At 41.6% G+C, this 23412-nt stretch overlaps 1 protein-coding gene across 10 annotated transcripts; it reads right to left on the bottom strand.

Moving 5' to 3' along the window:
- Positions 1-7935: 7935 nt before the first annotated feature.
- Positions 7936-22446, bottom strand: SEMA6D (semaphorin 6D). Of its 10 annotated transcripts, none has more exons than XM_025884061.2 (18): positions 22295-22446; positions 21792-21903; positions 21168-21228; positions 20995-21057; positions 20784-20885; positions 20470-20560; positions 19928-20047; positions 19020-19108; positions 18070-18287; positions 17829-17960; positions 17349-17504; positions 17087-17260; positions 16132-16272; positions 15958-16035; positions 15442-15542; positions 15031-15087; positions 13390-13557; positions 7936-11659 (listed from the first exon to the last, which is right to left on the bottom strand). In XM_025884061.2, exons 1-18 carry the CDS (start codon positions 22401-22403, stop codon positions 10371-10373), a joined length of 3261 nt encoding a protein of 1086 aa, XP_025739846.1. In that variant the 5' UTR covers positions 22404-22446; the 3' UTR covers positions 7936-10370. The 10 variants fall into 10 exon arrangements, with proteins under 10 accessions (XP_025739846.1, XP_073733045.1, XP_073733046.1 ...); XM_073876944.1 differs by having other exon boundaries at positions 13402-13557; XM_073876945.1 differs by having other exon boundaries at positions 15442-15503.
- Between the last annotated feature and the right edge of the window lie 966 nt (positions 22447-23412).

Here is a 23412-nt window from a genome sequence, read left to right as displayed (position 1 = left end):
TCATGCTTTGCTGTTTGGGATGTCAGGGCAACAGCGTTATGAAGCCAAGTGTTCTCTAAGTACTTCTCTAGTTTTAACTAGCTATTGTTAACTAACTTTATCTAACTAGCTGCTCACATGCAGAGAAGTTTCCTGGGTCTCTTGTCATTAATTTTGTCCCTCCTAAGCTTCTGGAAGCTGCATTATCTCCTAGGGGAATTTAAGACTTTCAGATGTTTTGCATTTCCAAACATGCCACATTTTCCCATGACTTTTGCTACCCAAATGGTAGAAGTTTCCTATTGCAGGCTGGAGAGGAATTCATTCTTTTAAGACTCCCTTCCTTCTCTTTCCATGTTTATTCCAACGGAGGGTTTCTTCACAGAGCTCTAAAATTCAACTGTTCTGCCAAAGATTTCTGTTTTGTTTTATTGTTGTTTATTTTTAGGAGCTATGGGCTTTCTGTTATTTTTTAGTTAGATGTGAACAAAACCAAACAGTTGTTAGACAAATTTATATAGGAGTGATGTTATAGATTTCTGTCAAACATAGTTAGCCTGAATCTTTTATGCATGTCTTCTAAACAACTCCCTCCATATACTGGTGTCTGAGGAGAGAAGAAAAGAAGCAGAAGACCTGATCACTAGAAAAGACATAAAACCATTCAAAAAGGATTACAGCAAAATGTGATTCCCGGCCACCTATAGTTCCGGCACAGGGCTTTGTCAGATGGGGGCCTGACCAGATTCTAATCAAAATGTGAATAAGGCCTAGAGCAGCAGGGAACTTGAAAAGTTGTAACCAATGTGTCTTCAGTGTCTCCAAGCAACCTCTTTTAGGAAGTGGAGACTTAGAAATTAAAATTACTCAATGGGGGTGATTTTATATGTAAAGATGGGAAAAGTACTCTTTTTTAAGAGATATCTCTTAATTACCTGGTAGTAGGTGACTAATCTAAAATCAAGAGACAAGTCCAGTTATGTGACTAATTAAAATGTTTTTCATACTGAGGGTAATTTTCTCTATAGTGGTTTCATTCTCCCTTTTACATCTTAAGCTTGTTCTCAGAGAACAAGAAATTGAATTGTCTTGCTAATTGACACTCTTGATGTAAGTTAGGACAGTGGAAACACCAATGAGAAAAGATGATGATACATCACTTATCATCAGGGAAATGCAAATCAAAACCACAATGAGGTATCACCTTACAAGTGTCAGAATGACTAGATTCAAAAAGATAAGAAAAAGCAAGTGTTGGTGAGGATGTGGAGAAAAAGGAACCTTCCTGCACTGTTAGGAATGCAAGCTGGTGTAACCACTGTGGAAGACAATATGGAAGCTCCTTAAAAAATTAAAAATAGAACTACTATATGATCCAATGATTCCACCATTAGGTATTTACCACCCCGCTCCAAAAAAAAACAAAAACAAAAACAAAACAAAACCCAAACACTAATTTGAAAAGACATAGAGACTGTTATGTTTATTGAAGCATTATTTACAATAGCCGAGATACGGCAGCAGCCCAAGTGTATATCAATAGATGAATGGATAAAGATGTGGTCTACACACACACACACACACACACACACACACACACACACATACACACAATGAAATATTCCTCAACCATGAGAAAGAATGAAATCTTGCCATTTGCCACAATATGGATGGAGCTAGAGAGTATTATGCTAAGTGAAATAAGTCAGTCAGAAAAAGACAAATACCATATGATATCACTCATATGTGGAATTTAAGAAACAAAACAGATGAACAAAGGAAAAAAGAGGCAAACAAACAAACAAACCAGACTCTTAAATACAGAGAACTGGTGGTTGCCAGACGGGAGGTAGATGGGCGGCTGGGGATGGCTGAAACAGGATTAAGGACTAAAAGCACACTAAACCATGGTGAGCAGTGAGTAAAGTACAGAATTGTTGAATCACTATATCGTACACCTGAAACTAATATAACACTGTGTTAATTATTCTTCAATTAAAAAAAGAAAAAATATGATGATACACAGCTAATGATAACTTAGAGGCTGAATTCCATCTTGGCTGCCTACACCAGTTAAGATGATCTAAACACATCTTTAATCTCTGTGGTCCGCAGCTATGATAGATGGGAGGGGCAAAGTCCCTTCTTCAAAGAGAAAACTTGTTACATTGAGAAAATCCTTTTTTTTTAAATTTTATTTGTTTAAGTAAACTCTACACTCATTGTGGGGCTTGAACTCATGACCTGGAAATCAAGAGTCACCTGCTCCTCTACCTGAGCCAGCCAGGACCCTCCAAATTCATTTTTTTTTTTTAAAGTAGGGGGAGGGGAGGAAACCCAGGGACTTTTGGAAGGGGGTGTGGCTTTCCTAACAGCCTTAACAGGCTCGAAGTCACAGAGAGGATTTTGCTCTACTAATTATTTCCTATTTTCACAAGTTATCATTACCATAACAATCTCCTTGTCCTCAGAGCTACCTGCTCTTTATTCATCAGCTTCCTTGCTTTTTGTTATTCTGGAAGCCAGGGACAGAAGACAAAGGAGTAAATGGGGCTTTACAGATTTCTGTGTCCTGCCCATGGAGGCTGACTCAGATTCTAAATCCCGTTCTGAGTTCCTGCTCTGGGCTCTCAGGCTGCTCAGCCAGCTGTCCTGGCTGTTCTGCCTCAGTCATAGTTCTGTCCCTTGGAAGCCTCTTTTCTGCCTTTCAGTATTTTCACGATTCCCATATTTCAACAGTTCAGTCCTAACATCTCCCACTAAAAGAGAAATACTGTTTAGACCCTTTAGAAGCCAATGGACATCTAGGCCTATCGTAATCACAGACATCTCCCTTGCAGCTAAAATTATACCTTCTAGGAGTTTGTTTTTGACTGTGGACTTCATCATTTCTTGCGACCAGATAACTATGTAAAGTCAGAGGCTGTTTCCAAGGTTTTTTTTTTTTTTCTTTTTTCTTTTTTAGAGTAAAACTTAAAGAGACTTCCACAATATATGTTTGAGTGGAGCACATTTCAAAATGATATGTTAGTTTTAATGATTATAACCAGTTTTCAATATTTTTGTATGTTTCTTTCTAGAGTCCTTCCTCTATGTGTATATTTACATTTAAAATGATTTGAATTCTATTGCTTTCTTCAGGTTAGTATTTTGCTATTTTCATTAAATAAATTTATAATAAATATTTATGTTAATTAAGCAAACATCAAGAGTTCAACTGTTTCCACCTCTCTGAATGTGGGTTGCAAAGGTAATTGGAAATAATCTCTGAGTAAGCCCTGGTGATCAGAAGGACTTATTAAGGGGCAGCCTTAACTAAGAGGCAGTCATCAAGTCAGGTTGAATCCTAAGTTTTGACTTCAATTCTATGAGTTGCTGCAGGTATATAATGCCTAACAAATATCCAGTTGCCTAGGCCAGCAAATGGTCTTATTTTTCACCCTGAGCTGTTACTGAACTTTGGAGCCTAACTCAAATCCCAAATGTTCACTAACACTAGAGGCTTTCATATTTGCTAAAGTATTCCAAGGGTTCCATTTCCTTTTTACAGTTTCTAAAGTTTGTTCCCCAAGCCCATGGAATGCTCCTTTCAGAATGTTTAAAGAGTTCTATAATCCTCCTATTTGGGGACCTGATTTTGCAAGTGCTAAGAATGGGTGCATGCTTCTACTATCTTACTGGTATTAACAATGTTGCAAATGTCCAGCCAGGCCGTGCTACTTGACCTAGGACGAAACTCTGGAGCAGTCATTAAATTTGGTCCTTCAACAGACCTTTTCTGTGTGCTTACTCTATGCCTCATGGAGGGCCAGGCAGCTCACATCATCAGGAAACATTCTCCTTTAAGATAAAGTCTCACTCCGATAGCTCCCCCAACCAGAGGGAGCAGTCAAAAAATTACAACCATATTTAAACTCCCAATATGTCACCCCAGCTCACTATGAAGCCATTCCAAAATAAGAAATAAAGTCAATTCTCCCCTGAGACTCTGACAGTCCACAGATGTAGATCTGGCAAGATGCCCAGAAACTTAGATGGGTACAATTTGGACACACCGGGTTAGTTTCTTTTAACATCTCTGCATTCATCATCTTTGGTTGCTTTCAGTCTACACTGTGTCAACTCAATCCATGGACTTTTTTCCAAATAATTGATTTGGGATGTTCATTACGATGGCCCAGCATGTGACTGATTCACTGAATGTTTCATTTTTCACTGGATGTTTGGCACGTACTCCTGGATACTGTAATTATTCTACCTTTTTTGTTTCTCCTCATTATACATGAAGCGTTGGAGCAAGGCCATCCTTTCTGATTGAATACTGATATTCCCTTTCAGCCTTTCATGGAGGGTGTTGGTTTGTGCACAGGGCATGAGTGTGAGAATATGTGAATTGGCCCTGAGCTGTGAATTGGCTGTCATCTACATTTCCATAGTTGTCAGCCTTGTTGACCTCAATTTCTGTCCCTTGAAAACATGAATGACAAATCTTATCCCTTTTCAGCAAAAAGCATGTTGAGGATTAACTGCATAGGGCTCAAAAGCACCAGGAAAACCCAAGAGGAGCCTGTCCACCCAAACCAAGTGCTGACCCTCTCTTGGGTACCAATGGATGGGGTCATCATAGTTTCTAAATAAGGAAAAAATAAAAACCCACATCCTCCAACTAGATCTGTGATTAGGTGATCAATTGTGAGCCCAGCTCACCATGAAGCACAAGGCTGGATATATAAAATGCGCAAGGTGCGTCTCATCTTTTAATCAGAGTCAAATATGCCTTGGGATTGCTATATTCTGAGCAGCAGTCTGACCTCTAATAGCTGTGGCAGAAGCAGCAGTGGCTTTCTGCACCAGTGGTGTCCAAAACAGCATCTCGGTGGCATTGGCTATATTCCAAGTGCTCAGAAGCCATATATTGCATGCCAGTGGCTACCATATTGGACAGCACATATACAGAACATCTCCACCATCACAGAAAGTTCCACTGGACTCGGTTGCTTGACACTGACAAATCTTTCCTCTCACTACTACACTAACTAGCCTCAAGTCCGTATTTAGCATCACATGGGTCCATCTCATACAAATGAAGAAGAGTCCTAAGTAGCAGTGCATATGTAACAAAGTCATGTTTTCATACTTTCCTCCATCCAGCGTAAGAAGCTAAGATAAACCAAAGGGCATGTTACAAAGAGATTTATCAACCAGTAATCAATACCTCATTTTAAAAAAGAATTATATCATGGGCCAGGGTCTAGAAATATTCTATTTTCTTTTATATGTGAATTCCAATTGATTCATCGTCCGACTACCCAGGATTTGACCGCCCCCCCACCCCATCCTCTCACCTCCCCCATTCCTCTGTGAATTAAAGATTGATTTTATTATAGGTCCATTTCCTTCTTGTTTATGGCATCACATCTATTTGATAGAGAATGTAACATTGGCAGAGATTTAAGTATTTTGCATGTTATATATGCAAAAAGGGTAAACATCAACTATAGACCCAAGCTGAATGTCTTAAAGTGCATTGTTTATCATGCCTGATTTTATGGCTAATCTCACATATATCTCACATCTAACAGGGAACAGGCCTCACACACCCATAAAAAGCCTACAAAGCAAGCTATTGAAAGAGTAATATTTAAGCATAGCATTCATAAAATACGTAATGGAATTGTAGAGTTGACAGACACCATAGAACTGTCAACAAAATGGATGCTGAGCCATCTCTTTTCAAAAATGAGAAAACTGAAATCCACAGAAGTGTAGTGCCACAAAGTTATCTGCTGAGTGACAGAGTCAGGATTAGAACCCAGCTCCCACATGGGGAGCCAGGGCTATTTTGGACACCTCCTTTGTTGCCCTGCTCTGACAAAGGGGTTGGAGAAGATGAGCTGAGAGGGGAAGACAGAAAGATGGCCACTCTAAGATGGCAGGAAATCGAGTCCTCCTGGTACCTGGCCAGCACTCATGCTACCCAAGGCCCACTACCTTGGATGGGAGATACTCTTTCTTCTTAGCCTACATAGGCATCTCAAGTGTTCCACATGGCTTCAAAATTGCCATTTCCCAGAGTAACCTAAACGCCAATCAATGGGATTTCTGGAAGGAGAGTACAGGTGGTCTGTCCTGGTTAATTTAGTTTTTGAGTGTGCCTTTATGATGTCTTCCTTATGAAATGCTCCAAGTTCTCTAACCCCACATCTCTCAAGTGGCACCTAAGCATTTATCTTGAGGATTCACAGATGTGGTTTTAGGGGTCTGTAAATCCCCTGATAAAGGGAAAATGAAATTCAGCTCCCAGTCTGTACTATTCATTAAATTATCAAAGATATCCATGATTGAAAAAAGCCAAGAGAAATCTGCTATAAAGGGAGAAGAGAAAGATGCACTTTTTTTTTAGGAGACAGACAGAGAGCGAGAGAGCTAGAGAGAGAAAGAGAGAGAGAGAGCACAAGCAGGGGGAGGGGCAAAGGGAGAAGGAGAAGCAGACTCCCCACTGAGCAGGGAGCCCAATGGAGGGCTTGATCCCAGGACCCCGGGATCATGACCTGAGCCAAAGGCAGACACTTAACCAACTGAGCCACCCAGGCACCCCAAGAAAAATACACTTTTTAGAAAAAAAATCACTAAACCTAGAAAAACTGGCATGATGACCATAAGGCATAATAACCACCAGTTTAATAGAAATAGGCAATGTAAATGAAGGAGAAACCAATGGTTAGGAAGCCCAGGAAGAAACAAGATTGAAGACAGAGTTTCCTTAATTGTCTCTTCCTTCCTTCATTTGTCCAAACCCTAAGAGTTATAAACCAACTTCTGCAAGTCAGTGGGTTGGGAGAAAACCTTCCACCTTCTCCAGCACTGCAGAGGGGCTACAGGCTGACCCAGACTTCCCGCAATGGTGCGGCAGGGTTTCGAGTGCCAAGTCAGGCTCCATGACCTGTGGCAGGCACCAGCTCGCTGACTACCAGCTATAGCAGTGGTAGCTGTACAAAGGGGCAAATCACCCCCCCCATCTTTTCCTCTCATGGGAGGATCCCTGCAAACCCTCCCTCGCATCTCTAGATGGGAGTACGCCATGACAGGAATGATAAAGGACCCCGGAATACCACTGAATGAACAGTGAAATACAGCAGCCTAATTAGATGACACCACAAAGGAGAACAAGGCCCCCAGACAGGAGTATAGCAGCTCCAGTTTCTGCAGAGATGCTGCAGGGGCTCCGGGAGAGAAAACAGGGCCAGGGAGGAGTTACAGAGGGGCCTGGGGCAGGAGCACAGCTGGAACTGAGGGCACAGAGATCGCTACAGACAATCCCGTCGTCTCTCCCAGAAGTGTCATGACACCCTCAGAAGCCCCAAGAGGCAAGGACAGGGGCCACCAGCTCAGCCCATGCTAAAGGCAGGACCAAATGGAATCATAATTTTGTCTCCTAAAATGGGATCATAATTTTGTCCCCCATTGCCATATTTGGGGAAGGTACCTCTTAATGTAGTCTGTTCGATTAAAACAACGGGATGGAGAAAGGCCGTCTACCAAATAGCAAGAAATGTTCACAGGAACCTGGTTTTCCAGCTGTAATTTTGGACTAAAAGGACATCAAAATTTTCACGTGGGAATACAAATCATGCATTTTAAAACTGCCTGTCGAACTAGGTGTGTGGACAAGGCGAGTTGCCGGTACGTCTGCCTAAAGCATTTGCCTGTTGATGGAGGTACAGTTCATCGGGCTTTCTGCCTCATTTCTCAGTTTCTCAGGGGCTCTGCCCATCACTATCAGCTTCCCAAGAAGAGAATGGTGGCGGAACCGTGACCAAGTAGCAAATATTCCAGATCAGAATATTCTGGTACATTTTAAAAGAAACTCTCAGTGGTGCTGATTGACTCTAAAATATTTTTTAAACATGGTAAGTCATAAACCTCTTCAATATCAAGAGGCAGGACATAATGATTTGTATATTTTATTTTGACTTTACATGCGGTGTTAAAAACCCAAAGTACATATTATTTACACATCCACAATACAAGTTTACAAGATATCTATACATGTTAAAGTACTCTATAAAACAGTATAGAGCCACTTCACTTTAGGGTTACTTTTTATGCCGTACCATTAAAAAAGATACAATCTGTGTTTACCTTTGCACAAATGGATAAAGCATTTAAAAAATTAAATTAACAGGATAGAGACTAGATTTTATGTTAGAAATATCAACATAAATACTGATAGAACTCACATTACAAACTACAAGGCAGCACAATGTTACAAAATGTTATCCGGGTTCACATAGAGTTACTGTTTCATTTTCTGCACGCTGGGATTAATATTGGTAAGGTGAATTCAAACACGTTTGTTGGCGGTGGGCTGAGTACTGTTTATTGTTGGTTGGTTTAATTTATTATTAATCTGTAATATTTTAGTTGCAAAGCTGACGTGTTTCAAGAACAGAAGTTCTTTCTAGTTTTTGAGTTTCCAGAGATCTCAGGGAATCACGTTCCTTATAAAACAATATTCTCAAAGGAAAAGAATAACTGTATCAGTATTCTATAATCTGTATAAAAATGCTCTGGTCTTCTGCAACCCATCCTCCCCCAAGTGATACAGACCATCAGTGTTATCACAAGAAATCAGTTGAACTTACTCGTCTAAGTCAGGAGCATTCCTCTGCCTTGGTACTTTCTAGATTAGGTTCAATAAACCATGGTGTGGTGTGCAGCATATTAACTGAAACAGTCATCGGGGTTATACATCATCAACTGTAAGTAGCTTCTGCAAAACTACAAATAAATGACTCTATGGTTCCCGCAGGTGTCACATTACCCGAGAAACCTCATTTGACTTCACATTATCACTGTTTCATCCTTAGGAAAGCAGGAGTGGAATGTTTATCATGGCAAAGGATGTAATGCTGCTATTTGGGTGGATTGTTGGACAATTAATCGTTCTAGGTTGTTTTCACGATTTTTTAAAAGTCTTTTCAGGTGCTGGTTGAAAAACATTTACAACTGGCACTCGGTAAATGATGTGCTATACTGAAAACACTTGACATATTTTAGTACTTCTATCATTCTCATGAATAAGGCACAAAATGCACAGATTCAGGTAAACTCACATGTAATATTTACAGTATATTGTCATTACCTGCATGACTTAAAAGAAAATTCTCATATAACACAACATAGACAACATGATTGCACCACTGTTCGGTTTTCAGAGACTCTCTCTGTTAGGCCAATTAGAAATCCTTTCACATCTCCTTCTTTTGTCTTCTGTTTTGTTTTGTTCTTTTATCTTGGGGGTAGGAGGAGTTAAAGGGAGAGAAATTATACTACACAGGAGAAACTAAACAACATCAAAATAAAACCTTATTAGTGTGTCCAAGGTTAAATACAGTGAGTCAGGTTTGGATTCACAGTGGACAGGTAAATTTTACTACTGAATACTGGTGGATAAATCAAGGATACCTCTTAACATCTCTATCTCCTTAAGCTAGCAAGACTGTAATAGAAGTTTTAATGAATAGCAGCACAAAATTACTTAGAACTCTTACATTCTGGCATTGGGGACCATGAGAGTCAAGTGAATCATTTTGATGGTCAAATCAGCCTTGATTTTATTTGTTTCTTTTCGCAAAGCTGAGCCCAATGGACTGCTGTGGGAAGAAGTTATTGTCTCTTGTTCAGTCATGCTCAATGTAAACAAGTCCATAGCACAAAAAGATGCAATGGGCACCAAAACAAATTCTAGTGGGTAGAGAACACACACACACACTCACACACACATATGCATGAATGCACACACACACACGCACGCACACACACGCACACGCACCACAGTTCACTGGTGGCATGAAAAAAATGCCACACTTGAAAAAAATGCTACAGTTTGGGTCAAAGAATGAATTTTCAGCAAATCGTTTGGTAATCTACAAGTTCATTTCTTTGAGACATTACCATTATTTTTTGACATTTGTGCAAGAGGCAAGGTGAATGCATACAATTAAAATGTTCACATTTAATGGGAAGACCACACATAACGGTAGTCTAAGTTGAACCCATTTTCAAGTATTTGCTCACAGATTCTTCTGAGTACTGTATCAGCTTTCTCTGCTGGTAGGGTAGCCCCTGGGAGCTACACATCTCTTTAGCTTCAAACAAAAGAAATGGAATGACCAGCACCTTCCTTTGTTTTCCGGCAAGTACACAGAAGCTTTGCTGTAGTAGCTACATGTGGCAAGTTCTGATGTTGCCAAAGTTAGAAAGAGTTTCTTTGGCCACTTAGTTCTCTTAAAATACAAGGGAGTCTCTTATCTTAAGGTACCCTTACAACATCATCCTCTCAACAACACGGACAGGATAAAGCCACACGGAGAATAGCACACTTGAGCCTAGTAAGTGTATTTGTTCAGTGGTCTGACAGACGTGGTTTGAGGAACAAAGGAAGGCTTTGGTGGCACATCAGGTTTTAAGGACGGTGTCCTCTTTAGTCCCGTCCTAGGAAGGGTGCCATTACTGGTATAACTGCTCTGTCTGGAGAGGGAAGGTTGCAGATGAACACTCACTGGTGTTCCCTGAATATAGTCCACCTTTGCCCCAGTGGGGGTGGGCATGTACCCTCCACGGTTCATACTAGGCTGTCTAGATAACAAAACACCATTTGGTGAGTTTAAGTTTTTAGGCATTGCAGATATAGAGTGCCTCTGGGAGGAATTTTTGTGATAACCCCTTTGTCTTTCCAGAGAAGTCATTGGGACTCCAGGAGTGGTGGGGACGTCCACTCGCTTGGTTGGGCTATTTCTGGGGAGAGTTGAAGGAGGAGAGTATAGTGATGCCTCCCGGTTAGGGACCTTGGGTGGGACCTCAGACATAGGTCCCACAGGATCCAGCATTAGGGTCTGGTGGGCCATCTGGATATCTCCCATGATGGCTTTGGGGTTGCTGTTTGGGTCATTTAGATGCTTCAGGAGATCATTGAGGGTATTTCTGGAATCCACAGAACGCCGGTGATCTCTTTTACTGGATGACTTTGTAAGTGGGTGGTCAATGTTTTGAAGCTTCTTTTCAGCTTTGTGAGCATTGGAGTTTGAGAAAGACGTGTTGTAGTCATGAGTAGCATTAGGAAGAACAATGGCACTGGGGATATGCCCGTGACTTAATGGGGAATGGGGTGGTGGACTAGAAGGGAAAAACTGTGGGGTTTCTTTCCTTGAAGCCCCATGGCCATGGGCCTTGTCTGAGTGGCTCTTCATGGCCTGCAGGGTCTTCTGGTGAAGCACAGGTGTAGACTCAGGCGTGGGGAGAGCAGCCAGTTCAGGAGGTTGGCCCCGATGGTCCATCACCATGGATTTAGTATCTCCACTGGGAGGCAACTCTTTCCGACTGGTCAGCAGGTTACTGTACAATTTGGGAGAATCGATATTCTGTTGATACTCCTTGACCGGGCTGTCAAAGAGACCATTCAGTTTGGCAAAACTTCCACTGGAGTCTGTGCACGACTGGGCAGATTCTGCATCTTTATGAATCTTTCTGTTTTTCCGAACAAACAGGTCACGATAGCAGTATACTGCCACACCTGCAATGAACGCACCCAAAACAAAAGCGGCAAAGACACAGGTGATGAGGACATTCATGTGGACCATCTGGTTGGACTCTCCTGACTGGACCTCCCATCGTACACCTGCAACAGACATGCAGGAAGAGAGTCTGAGTGAGGTGCTTCTTTCCAACGATATTAGCCAGCAAATGGCTTCCATTGAGCCAATACTACCTTCACATGGTCCATATGCTTAGCTTGGAGGGTCAGGGAGACTCTCAAAATCTCATCTATATATTTTTCTTGAGTCATGATCGGATCCCCAGAGACATACACGATTGCTGCAAATGCCAGGATAACTCTGATCTCCCACTGATCCGTATGTGTGTGTTTTTCCCCGAAATCCCTCCTAAGTAGTTATCTAACATTCAAAATTTTAAGAGTTTGGGGGGTCTAAAAATTAGAGTTAGAAAGTACATATTTTCTAAATGGCCAATCTAGAAATGCTTTGAAGTGTTTTGTCTCATGATTTTCTCCTAATTCATAAGTCAGGATTACTGGGCAACTGCTGGAATTAGGAAAATGTATGGGTTGGCATAAATGTACATTATGCTAAAATAACTATGCTATCTTAACTAGAAAAGACACACAATTGGTTCACAAACAAAAAGTGCCAGCTTGGTCGTTGCTAGCTACAAATACGGACTTCCATGTTTGCTTTGATATATTTTTTTTCATTCCATCTTAGAGTGAATTACTCTTGAATTGCTTGCCATGAAAGAAATCCAGAGAGTCTAGAGAAGTATAATATGTAGTAGTTAAGTGATATTATCTAATTATCTTGAGATATTTAAGAAATATCTAAGTTAGACTAGAAGAAGAGTGGATTAGTTTGTAATTATTGGGATTTTTAATGCAACCACAGACATCTAACAGTCAAACAAAGAAATGTTAGTTCAAGAGGTATCCAAGTCTGTTACATGCTATAAGCACAGCTATCCCAGGATAAGGTTAAATCAGTGTAATTTTGAAGATTCTGTTGCTTTAGGTTAGTACTAAGGCCTTTGAACATTAGTTGCTTTTAATCAATGTCTGGGATTATGGAACTCAGTGACATTGGGAAAGACAAAGAAAGAAAAGTAGAAGGAAATGATACTACTGAAGGAAACAAAACAGAAAGAATGATTATAAAACTGTTCACAATGAAAACGTGTAAAACCCAAATCAACAGACGTAAATCATAAATGACAATGTACTGGCATAAAAACTGATTGGAAACCTGATACCGTAGTTTGCTAAGCACCAAGGAAGAGATTTTTTTTTTTCCCCCAGAGTAATATGTCTACTAAGCTAGCTCACCAGGCAGCTGTTTTATAACTGCTTCTATTAAAGGCTGAAAGTGATAGTTATGGACAAGTGCTCTGATATGTTTTATTGCTTGTGACATTCAAGCAGCTCACTAGCACCTGCATATCCTTTTCATATTGCATATGGAATCGAAGCTAAACAGAAGGCTGGGAAAGGCTATTAGACAAAACATCTGATACCAGGATATTTGCAATTAATGAGTTTGGTTTTTGATGTTGTTGGGGTGGTCCTGGAAATTCTCTGACACCGAGCAGCCTCTCAGCATCTTCAGGCAGAAACCAACACGGACTAGATTTCTTTCACGGCTTTCCACCTCTTTGGTCTGTGAAGGGACGCACTCCATACAAGCACAGAAACCGGAGTGAGGGCAGCCAGGGGAGGTGGCGTGAATAACAGCAGAGCTGTGTCAGTCCATCCCCGGGAAACCCTACGTCCACCAGCTCCTCAGAGATATCAGGAATCAGGTTTCCACTCAGCAAGAGATGAGTTCCCTGGTGAGGCCTTACCCTTTGGGATACCTGATAAAGGATCAGTAAAATCAGAAGTGTTTGGGTCATCTTGAACTACAAATTTCCGGGAGCTCGTCAGTTTAGGTCTCCAGGTATCAATCACTTTAGGTGTAATTTCTGGGATACTTGCCATTGTGGTAACAGATGATGAAGATACCTCCATGTCTGTGGTGGCAAACAGATTTTTATTAACGTGGGTAGTGCTGACAGATTTCTCTGATCTGCTGCATTTTTTAAGTAAAGTTTCAATCAATTTTATGAGAAAGCCTGTTCTAGGATTTCATAAAAAAACACATTCAAAGAGACTATACCAAACGTCTTTCTTGCAAGGGAAAAAGAAAAACTAAAAATTAACCATAAAGACAAATTAAGCAGATTTCAAAACTAGAGACACTGAAAATGCTCCTACCAAAGCCCCTATGTGATGAATGACCCTCGTGGAAAAGGTAATACAAATCCCAAAGATGAATTGCTACTTTCTCGTCTTTTTGTGAGACGGCATCGGTTCATTTCTTTTTGTGTCTATGTCTAAAAGCATTGTCCTGGACGGTTGGAGACTGTGGATCCTTCACTGGGGAAACCTACGGGGTAACTTCGTCAGGAAACACCTGCATGAACACTTGACTTTTGACCCATTGGAGCAGGTTGTTGTGCGTCTACCACGGACCTCCCGTCCATCTGTGCAGTGAGGCCTCACATCATCCGTGGTAAAGCACCGAAGCAGGGAGGAACCTCACCTGTGCCTTTCAACATGCTCAGGGAATTTCCTCCAAAGAATTAGCAGCAACTCATGCAAAAGAAATGGCATTTATCAACTGAATCAGGATGCTCTGATACAGAAGATCTGGCATCCTTTTCTCCCTTTTGAGGAATGAAACTGCTGTGAGCTTTAGAAGCAGCAGGAGGACTAGAAGGAACTGAACCTCTTAGCACGTGTGTTACTGATTTCCACAAAGTAGATTTTTCCTCAGAATGTAAGCATACGGTTTTAGGTTAAAATTCTGGAGACCCCCGTTCAGACTGGTGCAATGGTCGCAGGTGAAGACTCCAAAACAGATACAGACAGACGGGCACGGAGAGCCCACTGAACACCTTCATACATCAGATACCAGCTTCATTCAACGGGAGCCTTTTGCACACCACCGAGACCACAACATTCAAAGATTCCCGGGCTCACTGCAAACCATTCAAAAAAAAGATGTCTAAAATGTATAAATACACATTTTGGGGAAATGCGTATTTGTTTACTAGGCCTTACGAAAGGTGAGGAGAGAAGGGGGAAACAATGAAATTCTGCCATCCATTCAGTATAGATGGCCAGAGGGAGCATCCACAATGCAGAGGAGTGAGAGAGAAGAAAAGCTTGGGTGGGCGGGCGTGCAGCTGGAATGCAGTCTACGTGAATCCATTTGATTTTTCTTACGGGATGTGCCTTGGTCAATGATGAACTGTTAACATGCTACACAGGGGTGGAGTGCTGAGTGAGAAAAAGTCTTTCAGTACCATCGGTGGGATTATGAGTCAAAGCAGAAACATGAAAGGCTGCCAAACTGCGCAAAAGGAGGGGAGAAGGGGCTGAAAATGCTGAACTGAAGGAAAGAAAAGGTTGTTAATTCAAAAAAATTAAAAAAAACTAACCAGATGTTGGACCGCCAAATATTTTGTAATCTGGTGTAGTTGAAGTAGGCAAAATTTCTAAAAGAATTAAAGGAACAAGTAATCAGTAAAAAGTAACCAAAATAAAGCAAAATTTATGAATTCCAATTAACTAAAAAAGTCAAAAGAAAAGACTCTAAATTAAAAGATTAACCTACTGGTTAGACTACCTTTCTCTATTTTCTACAAAATTGTAAATGGCGAAGGAAAAAAAAAAAGTAAGATTCTTCTCTAACGCATCCCCATGACCAAACAGCTCAGCTTTTGCGAAGTTTAAGTTAAATGCTAGGTGGTATGTGTCCTGAGCCATTAAAAGGCTGATTGTAAAATAATGTTCACGTGCAAATGTGGTCAAAAAGAACCGCCAGAAGGAGAAGGAAGATCCGGGCTTACCATGGCAGTCCCCTAGGTGGGCCGTGTTGCCGTATTCTGCGTCTTGTTCGTAACCTCCAGCGCTGTGGTTATGGAAAGCAAAGAAGTCTTCGGTTAACAGCCTTCATAGGGACACAAGTGACAACCAGAGCAGAACCAAGAACACAGACCGATTAGTAGGAATGGGCAGAGAGAAAAAAAGGGACATTTCAACACAGCTTGCTAAAACGAGTATTTCTTCTTTCAACATCTGGCCACTAGAATGTTTAAGAGAGGAGAGAGAATTGTTTGTTCTCTCCATCCATTTCCCTCAGGTATTATCCTGTCTACAATCTCCCTTCCTTATTACAGCCCCAGATCTTTTTTCTTTTCTTTCTTTTCTTTTTTACTTCTCCCATATCAAAAAAAGAAAAGAGAGGAAGAAAAGAACAAAAGTAGTACTACTGGAATTTTTCTCAACTGTCTAGGTTTAGAGACCCCAGAGAAGACAGGGGCAGCTCTCAGAAGATCCTGGCTAATGTGACAGAGCATACTTACAGCGTCCCTGGGGTCACTCTGCCACAGGTGCCCTGGCTTAACCAGCCACAGTACGGGTCCCGAGATGCAACACAAGACCTGTATAAAAACCAAACAGAATGGAACTTGGATTTTCTCATCATCAAAGGTCACGATGCTGCAAGACCCACGGTAAGGAAAGAAATACCAGCTTACTTTTTACAGGATCCGTAGCGCTCACAGCGACTGAGGGGAAGGCGAATAACGCAGCTGGAGAACGCCACGTACACAGCGTGATGGTCTTTATCCAATTGTAATGAGATGACCTTTCTGTCCTCCTCATTCTCAGCATTACACCTGTATTTGGGGATACATTTGAAGGCCTAGTTTAGGAAGTCGAAAGCTACACGAAATATGCAAGGCAAGTGGGGTTTGGCTTTGCAATTACTAAGAGCTGGGAGATCCTGAGGGATATTCTCAGTAGAAAACCAGTTAAGTACATAGTTTGGGAAGTAACAATTCTGTGTTTGATCTTCTGCTGCTCTGCAGAATTGGTTAAACTTCAGGTTGGACAAAGAGTTTTTGTTTTTTTTTTTTTAAGACTGCTTTCTTGTTCTGGTGACAGAAGGGAACTATGTTTGTGAAGACCACTTTAGACCACAGGGAAGGAAAAAGGACAGGGTTTCAATGCACTTAAATCTTGCTGGGCTAGATGTTTCTGATCTCTCTTTAGTCTCCTTTGCTCCATTTCTCTCATCTACTTCTTGTTTGTTTTAATGGTCCAGTTATCTTTTATATCAGTGGTTGGAAGACTTGTATTGTGAGCGTGCGCATGTGCATACTTGCAACCAATTGTCTGCTGCAGGTAGCAGCCGAAAATAAACCTGCAGGGTATCAGGGGTGGCTGCTAACACGTTATCATTGCCCACACGTGAAAAAAATGAGGGCTGAATTATTTTTAAACTAATCCACTGCCCACCATCCTAGCCCTAGTGGACTCAGGAAAAACAACAAACTCGGGATTTATTTCACTAAGGAAAGACAAAACCAAACCAAACACTAATATGCCCAACCACTGCTAATTTCTGGGGCGCAAAGGAAATTACTAGATGAAATACACGCCGGAAAGTTTTGAGCTGTGCTGAAAAGCCTTCTCGTAAAATACACCTACTTTGCATGGTTGTATGCTTCAATCTCTTCCAGCAATACACTGTCATTCAAAGAGAAAGGACTGGTCTTTGCCAAAACTTTAAGCACCACGCCAGCTTCAGAGCCAACAAAGATGACTGTGTAGTTCTGGTGGGGCCCAGCAGTGTGGTCGACGGCGATGGCCGTCAGTCTGTACCTGCCAGGGGAGGTAGGCCAAGTCAGAGGGGGTGCCAATGGGAAGGGAAGGTGTTAGAGGGGAGGGGCGGCTGTTCCAGTGGTCTTACCTAATCCGGGTCTTTGTGAACCAGGGCTCGTCGGCAATGGGTGGGACGGCAGAGTCCATTAGCGGGTGGGATTTGATGAACGACAGGGTTTCATCAGGGAAATCGATGGAGGTTTTATAAGCTTCGGCAAGGCCGTGCTTTGCACAACAGCCAGGCCTGAAAGGAAAACAGTGTATTTTTCCCCCCTCACAAACTGTATCTAAGGGAGAAGTGTCCATTCTGAAAGAAGAGGCTGAGAAAGAAAGGAGAATGGGCAAAACCAGAGGAGTAGCGCTCTCCCCCTGCGCTCAGCAGGCTCTCTGCATTCGCCCCCGTGGGGCTCAGTGGACTGGCTCTGTCTGCAGTGCCCCCCCACCCCAGCCCCGGGGACCCCTTCCTGGCACGGGAGGTTGGCCCCCCTGCTCTCTGAGGATGGATGCTTCCAGTGACCAGAGGGTTTTGTTAAAGACAAAAAGCACTTTCTGTCTTTTTTTTCTTTACCTTGGCTTCGGTACTTTGTCTTCGGGGACTGCTGTCCACACAGAATCTGGGGTTTTCTGTTCTTTAAACCGTCCTTTGAATACTTTTTCAATGTCATCCATGCTAAATGCACACACTGCAGACCCAGGAATGCTGCAAAGAGGGACAGCATCAGGGAAAGCATCCAGCAACAGGAGGCCCACTCCTGGGTCCCAGAAGCAAGCACAGAACAGCTTGAGAAGTGTCAGGGCTCGGTTCTCACCTGTTGAGCTGTGTGGTGAACACCCCGACCACAGTGGGGATGCCATTGATTTGTATGATGTCTGTAATAGACTGCAGAACATCAAAGTAGAAAAACGAATCTCCGGGGACAGAGCAGTTAAGCCGAGCCTTCAGAAATGAAGTCCAGTGTTTCTCCAGGACCCGCTGGGAGCCACCCATGTCATTTTTACAGATGCGGGCCACACGGGAATACACAGCCTGCCCAGGGGACGAGAGCAAAGCCACAGGGTTATGCGCAGGGAGGGGGAACGGAAAGGAAAAGCTGCTATTTAAGGGAGGGACACAAAAGTGCTAAAGATACGTCTGGCTCGAAAGAATCTAGCAATCTTCTCTCTAGGGATTTGGCCAGTAAGAAGGTAGACTAGATTTACCTGGGAGAAAAGAGGGCCATTTTCCTGTTCTGCCAAACGAGCTCCCCAAGAAGTGAGCTGTCGATCTGGCTGGGGGAATGCGAACCATCCCCACACTTGGTCTCCCACTTGGTCTCTTAGATCGCTAATGAAATGTGCCATCCTTAAACTTGGCAAAACGAGGTTGCGATGCTTTAAAATTGTACGGGCTTTTACGGAAGCCCTCAAAATTGAATAGGGGCCTCTACTTTCCATCCTGCCTTTTGATGCTGAGAGAGAACGGACGATCAACAGATTTCTAAAGCATTAAAGAAGCATCCATAGCTCAAGGGTGCCTGTAGAACACTCTCGGCAATGACAGAAAAAATGAAACCATCTCAAGGCCCAAGGCTGCTATTCTCACGCTGGCCATTGTTCAGGTGTTTTCCAGCAATTATTTTCATGATAAGCAATTCACTTCTCTGCACTTGGCCCTAAATGCACTGAGTGCTGGAAACCACGCAAAGAGCATAACTCTACCAAAGCGGGCTCAATTCCATGCAGTACAAGTCCAGGATAGAAGTCAAGTGCATATACTTGCCTTGCCTAAATTATTATGTTCTACAGCAATTTCTCGAAAGAAGAAATAGACAAAGTTTCCATATTCTATGGCATGAAGAAAATGTGGCTCTGAAAGAGAAATCGAAAACAAACTGGTTCCTAAAGGATAGTTCAATTAGCACAAGACCCCGGCTGCTCGGCATGATGGGCAGACGACGTAGCTACACACAAACTAGTGAGAACCCCAATACACCAATGTGCTCAAGGAGTCCTAGTATGGGTGTGTTGAAGCTTCAAGGAACCCACTATCTTTTATGTCAGCTAATGGACTGTAAAAAGCCTACGGGAACTGAACTATAGCAAAGGTCTTTGTTTCAACAGATTTATTCATTAACCTATTTAACTAGGGAAGAAAACTTCTTACATGGAGAATGAAAAATCTTGGTATCTAGACTCCAAAGAACAAAGTGACTCTGCGGAGATAAACTAATCGATTCTCAGTGTTAACTCTGGAGGATAGGTAGATGGGAGTGGACAAGGAACATTATATGTATTCAGAGGTAGGCAAATTGGTACCACATACAAAAACCATCTCGTCGTTTCTTGGAACAAATACTTTAATAAAGTTGTGGCATTCATCCTAAAGAAAGTAATAATTAAATTACTATTAGACATTCCATATGCTGACATTGTTGGCTGAAGCCCACATAAAGACTAACTCTGGCAGAGGTCAACCGGGATATGACCGTAGATGAATCTACTTTCCTGACGTGGCTACTTATTTCCTCTTTCCTTGTCAATGCTCCCGCTTACAACCAAAGCAACTTGTACTTGCTCTAAATAAACAACATAAAGTCATGCACTGAGCCTCCTGATGCCATGGCTCCTGGTCCCACTTGGCCATCCCACTACCCTTGGCCATCCCACAATGCTGCTTTTCAAGGGTACCTTTTATCCATTTGGAATCATATTTTATTGTACGAAGGGCAGATCCATCACCCATGCTTCGATAAATAACAGCATCACTGGCCAAGAAGTCAGCCACTGTGGCAGAATATAGCTTCCCATCTGAAACCAGAGTTATAATTTGGGTAAAATAACCATAATTATCCTGTAGTGTGTTATCCCTTTTGGAGTGCTTTCACCTGTTATCCCTACATAGACAAATCAACCTAGACCTGATCCTCATAATCAACCTGTGACAGGTTGCCCCCTGGGATCACTTCATTTTACAGATTAAGGATCTAAGTATCAAAAAGCTAAGCCACTTATTCAGGGTCATTGACCTAGTTAACAGAGCTCAGTGTCAGAATACTTATAATATGCTCACTTTTAAATCCTCTTTTTTGGAAATTTTTTTCCTAGCTCCTAGACTATGAAACACCTATAACAAGTTAGCTACCTCAGTTATGAGCTTTTTTCTTCCTTTAAATTCCCTTTTACCTTCAATGTCATTAATCGTTTATATTCATTATACCAAAGGATCTTACCAGCAAAAAGGGCAACATTGGTTTGTCTGGCATCAAATGGGCATCTTGCCAGGCCACTAATTTCCTCCCCGTCATACTCTAAGGTATTCAACTATAAAAGAAAAATAAATAGCTGGTGTCACATCTGTTCAATGTACCTGTTTGAAGGCAATACTGCTTTATTTGTACTGAAATTCTATTTGAAGAATTTTGTCTTTATTCTTCCATAGCATTAGAAATAAATGGGTTACAGCAGAAAGGATTCAACTCTAACAGCATGACAGCGAAGGAAAAAAAGTTGATAAAAAAAAGCACACCATATGAAATATACTCACCCTATAGTATCTACACATGGGATTAAACGCATTGGTACCACATACAAAAACCATCTCATCGTTTCTTGGAACAAATACTTTAATAAAGTTGTGGCATTCATCCTAAAGAAAGTAATAATTAAATTACTATTAGACATTCCATATGCTGACATTGCTGGGTGAAGCCCACATAAAGACTAACTCTGGCAGATAACTCATCTGTTTTACTTACTTTATGTTTGCCTTTCATAGCACAGTTTTCTCGGTCCTGTTGTCTTGACCGCCATGTCAGTTTCTGTATTAATCAAGCAAAACCAAAGTTCAGTATTTTAAGTGAAAATTTTTGGACAGGACAGAGACATTACCCAAGTTCTGAGGGAATGCAAATAAATTTCACTTGCTCACCTTGCTCGGTATTACTTCTGTTTTGGGGATTTCATTCAAGTTTACTGTATAAACTTGATCCCTGTTGGAAACAAGGCAGTAAGTCATATCATGTGAATGCATAAAAATGTTAAGCTGCTGCTTCTTATTTTATTTTTTACAGATCTGCCTTTATTGTATTTTGGAGATCATGTGGATTTTCTCTGTCTCCAACAACAAAGTCAACAAAGAGGACTTTTTCATTAGTGAGATGCTTTTATATATCACTGTGGTTAGAGAGCAAAGAAAGCTCTTCTCTTCAGGCATGGGTCAAACGGCTACTTGGTATTAGCATAGGCATACTTCTAATATTTGCTTGAATAATTCCAAGTTAAAAAAGAATAAAGATTTTTTTTCCCCTGCTGCTTTAGTAATAAAGAATGGTGTATGATTGCTTGATGGCAGTAATAAAATAGCACCGCTGAAGGCTTTAGCTCTGTATTTTGTTCCTGGTAACACAACACTGACTCTTCTCAGTGAATATTTTTGGCTACTTGCAATTTTTGATCACAATCACATATTAGTTTTTCATGAACTAGACACATTAATGCAAGCACCACAAGAGAAAAGAATTTTAATCTAATAAACCAACGAGAGGAAAATTACCTGCCAGCAATATAAAGTGTGTCTCGAATTTTCAACATCAGCTGAAAGTCCAGCCTGTGCTGGGATTCATTGCCTGAAGGGCGTCCTCTAAAAACCGGATATTGCCTTGAATCTGCAAGTAAAAATGGGCTAAACTATCAGTCAGGATTATGGAGCTGAAGAATCAATATACAGCATTGATTAGCTGTATATACTAGTTGTAGAAGGGTTTTAACTAAATTCCTCTCTTAAGGTCTTGAATACAAATGAATAAAAGATGGTGAATGTTAGCAAATGGTCTTTTTCTTCTAACAGAAAATATATAACCTATATATGGGTTGCTTTAGAAAAGCAACCAACAAAGCTGTCCCATTTTCTCCAAACACTAAGAAAGGACTCTGGATCAATTAATGGGCAAAAACAGTTTTAAGACATATAAAACTCTCTTTCTAAAAACAAATACACTTAGAGGATCAAAACCAAAAAAAGCTCCCTTAGAAAAGAGTGCTCTTTAGATTACTTACAGTGATAATCAACTGTATTGAGGGGTTCATCATCTTCAGGAAAGCTGACTGCCCTCAGCTGGCGAATCATCAGGAGCAGCATGTAGGCACAAAGCAGGAAGAACCTCATGGTGGGCCAAGATGAAGTCAGAGCAGCCCCTCCTCAGAAATCCCACTTAAGCTACCTGGAAAACGGAAACGATTTAGAAAGATCTCTATGCTGTGATGAAACTTTCTCATTTGTAATCAGTTCAATTTTCACCACGAGCTCTCTCCAGCGCCCCCCCGCCACCAGGAGCCCTGGCAGTGGTGGGTGAGGTATCTCTGAAAACACAGGCCAAAGATGGCAACGTGCCAGGTCTGATTAAAGCATCTGGTGAGCATATTGAAGTTTTAGGCACATTTGCAAGAGTTTTTGAGGTAACTATGTATGTCATCGCAGCAAGATCACCAGAACCACAAACAGAAATGCTGGCTGCTGACTTGGCAAGAAAATGGGCTAAGTTGGGATTAGAATTTTAATTAAACTCCAATCTGCTTCCCTTCCCCCAGCCTGAAATACATCCAGGACAGCTTGTCTCTGTACACCCCCCCGCCCCCAAAAATGCCCAAGCTGTCTCACAAATATCCAGGGAGCTGATGGTCCTGTCGCCCCTCATCAGATCCTTGCTAAAGGCATTGCCAAATTCCCAGCATTACTCAAGCCTTAGCCCTAAATTCTTAAGTAGAACAGTTCCCTTAGCTTACTAAGACCAACATGGAAGCAAGGACATGAATGACATTGAATCAGGGTGGAAGAGAATTAAAAGAAATGAAACGATTTCACGATCTATCAAGCAGGACAGGATTGAAGCGGCACAGCTGACACCAGATCACTGGGGAAGTCTACTTTTTTACCTAAAACCATTTGGACACAAACCCATACCCTAAGTATGCCTGTCCCTTCAGCTTTATTGAACTTTAGAACCGTAGGGGGCCTTAGGGACCATCTAGTCCAACCCCCTCATTTTTCAGATGAGAAAACCATGGGCTGGAAAAATTAAGGGACTCACTGAATTTCAGGGAGCTACTTAGAGCACGATCAGGGTACAGACTCACATCACCTGAGTCTCCGTCCGGGCTCTTTTCATCATATTAAA

This window comes from Callorhinus ursinus, unplaced genomic scaffold (assembly GCF_003265705.2).
Source record: "Callorhinus ursinus isolate GAN/ISIS: 27379988/994484 unplaced genomic scaffold, GSC_fseal_2.0 scaffold25, whole genome shotgun sequence".
Taxonomy (NCBI): domain Eukaryota; kingdom Metazoa; phylum Chordata; class Mammalia; order Carnivora; family Otariidae; genus Callorhinus; species Callorhinus ursinus.
Note: the sequence above shows the minus strand (reverse complement) of the source record. Positions and strands in the feature narration are given on the sequence as shown.

Excerpts from the sequence above, each read along its gene's own strand:
- SEMA6D (XM_025884061.2), bottom strand. The coding sequence starts at position 22,403 with ATGAGGTTCTTCCTGCTTTGTGCCTACATGCTGCTCCTGATGATTCGC. Across the intron at positions 21,904-22,294 it reads CAATACAGTTGATTATCACT|ATTCAAGGCAATATCCGGTT; the intron begins GTAAGTAATCTA and ends TTTTACTTGCAG. Across the intron at positions 20,561-20,783 it reads CCATGTGTAGATACTATAGG|TTGAATACCTTAGAGTATGA; the intron begins GTGAGTATATTT and ends TTTCTTTTATAG.